The following is a 7,304-nucleotide window of genomic DNA, read 5'->3' as shown; positions in this document are numbered from 1 at the left end:
TATTAATTGTAATTGGTCTGGTTTTGTGTTGTCTAGGGAACCATCATTCAATTTTGTTTTAACACTAGCAAAGATGGACCTGTATGTTCACCCGGAAAGTGCTAAATTTAACACCCATGGTGACAAATCTCCCAACATATTTTTGCTGTGTTTCAAGTTGCACTTGCAGAAGTGTGAGTGTGTGAGTAATGAATACATTCTTTGACTTTTCTATTTGTATTTATTTGTATTTTTTTTATTTATTTATAATACTTTATTTTTCTTGTAATGTGTAGAAATGCCTGTACAAGTTCTTGTCAGATAAATTTGTAAAAGTACATTTGCACAAATTGTTCTTGAATGTATTCACTGAATAAACTCATCAGTGAAGCTGGATTATTTGTTGTAATTTTTATTTTGTATTAATGTTAGGATAATCGAACTTTGATTGAAGTAAAATTGAAAAGGAGTACATCATTATTTTACTGGAGTAATAATATGGTTTATTTGTGTACTACATTCACCACTGCTTACATTTCATATACAAATTAAGAATTTTTTATTTTGTTACACAACTATAGTGTTGACTATCCCATGCAAAAACTTTAAATTGGTGAAACTTTTATAATTACCTTTCTGGTAATTACCTAGCTTAACAACAACATAATTTGCAGTCTTTTAGTGATGCAGGGTGATAGTCTGTTTTTAAGACTATATATTAATGTCTTTATCATAAAATCACTGTTGACTAACTTGTTGCATGGTGTAGTTTTAATTGATCTATCAGTATTGATAACTAATCAGTAAATATACTTACAAAGCTAAAGATGCTCTGTGTTTGGATGGCTCTTAAAAGAGCCTTTGTGGTTTATTCGGCTGCTGTTGACAAAGGGGAGAAACAGAATAAACATCACTGAATATGAGTTGTATATAGCATGTCTGTACAAATTCAAAAAGATTTTTGCATAAATTATTGAATAATTTATATGGTATATGATCGTGTTAATTCAGAGATGCAAGGTGACTGCACTTACACAAATCAGATGGCAATTGAAACTAAAAAAGAGAGAAAAGATTAATTATTTTCATACTATTAACCCAAAGTTACTAAAGACAATTTATGAATATATACAATGAATAACATCTGAAACTGCACAAAGGTATGCTATAAATAAGAAACCATTAAATCTCTCTCTCTCTCTCTCTCTCTCTCTCTCTCTCTCTCTCTCTCTCTCTCTCTCTCTCTCTCTCTCTCTCTCTCTCTCTCTCTCTCTCTCTCTCTCTCTCTCTCTCTCTCTCTCTCTCTCTCTCTCTCTCTCTCTCTCTCTCTCTCTCTCTCTCTCTCTCTCTGTGTCTGTCTGATTTTCTTCCTGTTGTTAAAAGTAAAATCTCTCTCTCGCTCTCATCGTGAGCTCACTGACTGATCATTTATTAGAGTTATGTAGTCTTAAACTCCGCTAGCTTTTCAAAGACAACTTTGAAGAGAAATGATCGATCTGTACTCACACATGACATTGAGCTGAACAGCAGGAGAGATGTGATGGTGTCCGTGTACATCACAGCTATATCTGCCTGCATCCTCTCTTCTGACTGACTGCAGCAGGAGTTCATTGTCTCTTGTCTTAGTTAATGGCCGTTTGTTTCTGTACCAGATGAATGTAGCTCTGTCAGTCAGAGTGCAGCTGCCGTTACACGTCAGGCGGACTGAATCTCCCTCTGTCACTCTCTCAGGAGACTCCACCTGAAGATCTGAACACAACACACACATTATATCTAGTGCCGCTGTCATACACTGATTATTATTCAATATAATGCTCAGAACAAGAGATAAACTTCACCAAACTCACCTGTGACAGTAAGGTTCACTCCTGGATAACCAGTCCATTTTTCATTATTAGTGATGAATCTGAAACAGTACTCGTTTGAATCATTCAGTGTCACATGACTCAGTCTGACGGTGCAGTTTCTGCTGTTGATCTCCCAGATACTGAAGCCTCTGACTGTTTTCAGTGTCATTAGACAGATCTGGAAACTCTTCTGTCTCCTCTTTATCTTTTGTTATGGTCCAGAACACTTTCTTGATCTGACGTCCAGTAGGGTATGTATAAGTGCAGTTCATTATTACTGTTGAGTCCTTTAGTGGACAGATGTGTGAAGGACTGTAACTCACACTCAAACCAGCACTAGAAACCCCTGAAACTCAGAATTCACCCTGATGAACATGTTTTATCAGTTATACTGGACCATTGAAAACTTCACATTTTTACTCCTAAACAGCGACTCATGACAGGAAATATAAGCTCATCTTCTCAGACTCTATTGAGTGATGAATGATCTCAGTGTGAATTACTTCATGAGCTTTGATGGAGGATGTTGCAGAAATAAACACAGAAACAGAAGTGAAAACAGACGTCAGTCACGAACAACAGCTCTATCAAATAATCAAACACACAACAGACTAAGAAAATAATCAATGATGATTTAAAGACTCAGCTCTGCGATCTTCTATATGCTAACACAGTCATTCCCAAACTGTGGTCCGTGGACCACTAGTGGTCCGTGAGGGTACTGCAGGTGGTCCGTGGAAAGGCAAAATAAAATAAAATAAAATATTTTTTTACCTTAATTTTACCTGGAAATTCCCATAAAAAAATAAAAAGAATATGTAGGCCTATATTGATATAACATTTGTATTTAATTGTCAAGTTATTGTGCGATTACTAAAATAGGCTAGTGGCGCTCTGCCGTGACATTCAAGTTCAGTGCTGTTATGGATCGGTGGATAGCAACAGGTTCTTTGAAGAGAAAAGAGACAGAGGCAGAAGTTACAAAAAATTAAGAGATTGACAGTGAGTCGGATGCATCTATGAGCCAGAATAAATAAATTAAATATGTAGCAGCCGTTGTGTGCAGTAAACTTTCTTTTAACAAGCCTGTTGTACTGATGTGATGACTAGTTATAGTTTTAGTGCTAGTAAGCCTATTTAGAGGTGCGGAATAATTCAGGTAGGACTGTGTGTAGACATATTTTATTATGTGTGTTATGAGGTGGTCCGCAAAATTTTTTGATTACAAATAGTGGTCCACACACACAAAAAGTTTAAAACCCCTGTGCTAACAAACAGTCCTTTGACACATAAACCTCAACAATATCTCCACATCGTCTTCTGAGAAAATGAGCCAAAAATATCCATGATCTGCGATACACTGATGTTTGTCCAATCAAATGCTCTGATGAGTGAGAAAGTCCCTCCCCTAAACCACCAGACACTGACTAGCAAGAAGCAAATTAGCAATTCATGTTCAAAACTGTGACGTCACTAAAAACTATTGGATATTTATCAAACTGACAAGCCCATTGACATCTCTCACTCAAACTTCCTGCTTCTAAAAAGGAAACGCATCAATATAGCACAGAAAACTGCTCATTAATCATCATTATATGATCCAAACAGGCTACAAACTTCAGAAGAAAAGGACAGACTCTTTATAACTAAATTACACAGAAGATGAAATGTGCCAGAGACTCACCGTGAATCATGAGCAGAAAGACCAGAGGAAGAGGAGGAGCCGTTCTGACCCACATCAGCATAAAATACATCTATAATACAGCATTAAACATCACTCATATACTCATAAACAGGTCATGTTCATCACCCTAAACAGCTCTTAGTGTTAGTGAGATCTTTGCACATCTGGAGATTATTAATGCTCAACATCAGTGTGTGTGAATGAACTGATCATTAGATGAACAGAAGATATTTCTCATGTGTTATATGAGCTTCATCTATAGAAATAATCATCAGTGTTCATTTAAAGGGGCTATATGCAACTTTTCCCCCAAAATAAACGTAACAATAGCCTTTTTATTTGACCATTTATGACTCAAACATCTCCTGATGAGCATACTGACACCTTGTCCGCTCACAGTGGGTGCACCTATAAGCCTGTATCCTATTTTTCCTATTTTCACGTCACCACCGCTGCGAGAGCGAGCAGAAAATAAGAGCAGTTCTGTTTTTTGGCCACAGGTGTCAGTCGCGAGTTTAAATTTCAGAAAAACGCATATAGCCCCTTTAAGTAAGAGTGTGTTTGTCTTACCGTGTTGTAGCTCATCAGATCAACAGCAACTGAACGACTGACTGAGTAACACATGCACTTTTAGCTTTAGGTTAAAGGACTGTGTGTGGTTAACACTGTTTATTAATGCCCAGCAACGGCAGTGTCTCTTCCTCAACAAGAGAACAACATCACTGAACTAAACCTGACTGAAGAACAATAATCATCCTATCATTAAAGGGTAACTTCAGTGATTTAGCATTAGGCTTTGTATCAGTATAAACCTGGTAGTATATTCAAATTATGGTACTTTCCCCCCTCATGTCCCCCTGAGATGAGATGAAAGTGAGAGTTTCAACTTTTCAATGAATTCCTATGAAAGTTGAGCTTCCACATGCGATCTGAAAACGTCAGACTGGACAGTGAATGACAGCCGCTCTTACCTCTGCTCTGCTCAGCTCTTCTCGTGATGAATGAGATCTGACTCCTGCTGCGTCTGTGACGTGACTCTCGTTCGGCTCACTCACACTTTATTGAAAAGACACATTCAGTTTTTAATTGTAGTGTCTGTTCTCTAACTGAACAAAATTATTTTATTACTATGACAATCAAAATGACGTTGGGGCGGTGTAATGGTGGGCAAGTGATAACCAGTAGCCGTGGCTTTGGGAGTGGCCTCGTAGGGCAGCGAAAGCAAGTGCATTCTGGGAGTTGTTGTGTTTCATCCACATGAGACAAAAATACATTTTCTGTCTTTTCTCAGTCTAGAAGGCAGCAAATTCAAAAATAATTTCACATTTCTTCTACATAAATGACCCAGTTTAAACACACATTGATCTTCCCAGCGCTGAAGTGCCCCTTTAAGCTGAAGATGAATGATTGTGATTTACAGGTGACCCTGGGGGTGTAACGATTGACTCTTTTCTCAATGCTTAGATTACAAATCCTGACGATGCATATGCATCGATCTTGAAACATGTATTTTTGAATCGTAAATCGACAATTTCGGTCAATAATCGATTTAAAATTCTAAGAATCATAGACGAGAGATTGAGCGAAGAGCTTAGAAAGTGCCCTCATTTGTACAACTCTAGCATGAAAGAATACAAAGATATTTACATGGGTTGTAACTCGTGGCGAGAGATTGCTCAAAACTGTTGAATGCCTGCGTACACATGCGAGTCAAAAGAAGTATACTTTGTGCGTGTGTGTGAGAGAGAGTGAGTGTGTGTGTGTGTGTGTGTGTGTGTGTGTGTGTGAGTGTTTAAAATTGTAAATGTGTGTACATGGGCCTCATTCATGAAACTTAGTAATTTGCGCATAAAATGGAACTATTATGTGGCGAGCAGCGACTAATGGTGCGTTCACACCGGACGCGATTCGCGCGAGTGATTTACATGTTAAGTCAATGCAGAGACGCCAAATGGCATTCTGCGGCGCGATTCGCGCGATTGAGGCGAAAGCAAACAAAGCAGTCAAACATTCAAAGTCAGTGCTAGTCGGCTAACGTTACAACTGCAACGTACAGTTATAGCCTAAAAATATAAAGTAATGAAACTTATCTTTGCCCTCAGCCTAAACGATTTGCCATGGAACAAATTATAGATCCATGAAACCAAAGATCGGCCGTTACAAGACGAATTATAGCTCGAGACACACCACAGAGACATCAGAGCCAGCGGTAGATGGCAGAAGGACTGGCCGAGGAAAGGTTGCCCTCGCCGGCTTTCACGTGCGCCGAGCGTCGCTGATCCGCTGGAGCTCACAACTCCCACAACGGCAGATAAAATGTTCAAATAGGCACTCTTTATATAAATAAACCACAGATTTGAGCTTTAAACAACTACATTATCGACTGAAAAAGTCTTAAAACTACGTTTTGTCACACATTAACAGTAGATATTAACAAAAAAAAGACATGTAAACACAGCCCATGTCAGCCATTTCTCAACGAGACGAGCTGCTGGCGGAAGCCCCGCCCATGACGCGAATTCGCATCTGTTGTGCAGTGAATGTCACGCGCGAGTAAACTCAAAATGTACACGCGTCCACCTTCGCGCGAATCGCATCCGGTGTGAACGCCACATAACAGACAGCAGATAAACGACAATTCACCTGTCACTCAAAGTGGCCACGCCCTTAATTATGCAGAACTTTAAGGCTTTATATAATGTAAACGAATGAGTTATAAAGTCATTCCCCCCCCCCAGTCGTCATGAAGGGCAACATTAGCCGTACAGACCAAAACCACAGTTTGTCCCAGACTGTGAACATGTGTTCTTCTGCTGTAAAGTTGAGCATTTTAACATGAGCTCAATGAGATTCTGCTCTTCTGGAGTCTGTCTCTAGTGGCCAGTCCATGAACTGCAGTTTAAGTCACTTCAGTATCGGCTTCAAGAGAAACTGCGGGAGGAGCCGCTTGATGGTAATGTGACAGCCGTTGTGGAAATGGCGGCTTTAATAAGCAGCAGTGGTGCAAAGCCTTCATTAGCTGTGTTTCCATCCAAAGTTGCGAATGTAACTTATGCGCAAAAATGTAATATCGTATAAAACATTTGCGAATAAAGCACCGTTTCCATCCAGTCGAAGAGAACATAATCGCCCCTTCCTGATAAACTACAGCTAAACAATCTCTGAGAAACAGGAGAAGCCACCGTATATAATCCTGTTCGTATATAATCAATGATTTGCGTCTCAATAAACGTGTTGTGTTGCTCTCAGAGGCAGATGTGCTGTTGGGAACGCATGTAAGACAGTTCTAGAGTTCTAGGAGGGAAATACACAGAGCATCTTTCACAACAGATTAATGAATGACACAGAACAGGATTTCTCCTCTGGTTAGTTCAGTTCTGCTGTTACATCGCGGAAGTCACATGATTTTGTTTTTATGCGCATCGAGGAATTTATTCGGTAATGCATTTCCATCGTAGTTTATGCGCATGTTTTCATATCGGATTGAACATTTATCCGACTCAAACGAGCGCATACGGATTTATGCACATTTTTAGAGCTAATGTGCATCTTGCCCTTTCCATTCAGCATTTTTTGATGCGATATCCCAAAATGTGCATAAAAATAGGTGGATGGAAACATAGCTATTGAGTCATTCTGGTGTGTGTGTGTGTGTGTGTGTGTGTGTGTGTGTGTGAGTGGGCATGTTTTTGTGAAATATCAAGACACAAATGTGTATAATGACATGGGTATTACAAAAAGAGGGTGACATGGGTTCCCCATGTCCTCACTTTTCAAAATGCTTATAAATCACA

General features: G+C 39.1%; 1 protein-coding gene across 1 annotated transcript; it reads right to left on the bottom strand.

Annotated features, from left to right (window-relative positions):
• Positions 1-1,018: 1,018 nt before the first annotated feature.
• On the bottom strand, positions 1,019-2,172 carry LOC307127826 (uncharacterized protein; the record flags this gene model as incomplete). The annotated part of the gene is made up of 3 exons (XM_079819280.1): positions 1,827-2,172; positions 1,486-1,728; positions 1,019-1,035 (listed from the first exon to the last, which is right to left on the bottom strand). Exons 1-3 carry the CDS (start codon positions 1,993-1,995, stop codon positions 1,019-1,021), a joined length of 429 nt encoding a protein of 142 aa, XP_079675406.1. The 5' UTR covers positions 1,996-2,172.
• Between the last annotated feature and the right edge of the window lie 5,132 nt (positions 2,173-7,304).

This window comes from Gobio gobio, assembly GCF_949357685.1.
Source record: "Gobio gobio genome assembly, chromosome: 1".
Classification (NCBI taxonomy): Eukaryota; Metazoa; Chordata; class Actinopteri; order Cypriniformes; family Gobionidae; genus Gobio; species Gobio gobio.
This window is presented reverse-complemented; position numbering and strand designations above follow the sequence as displayed.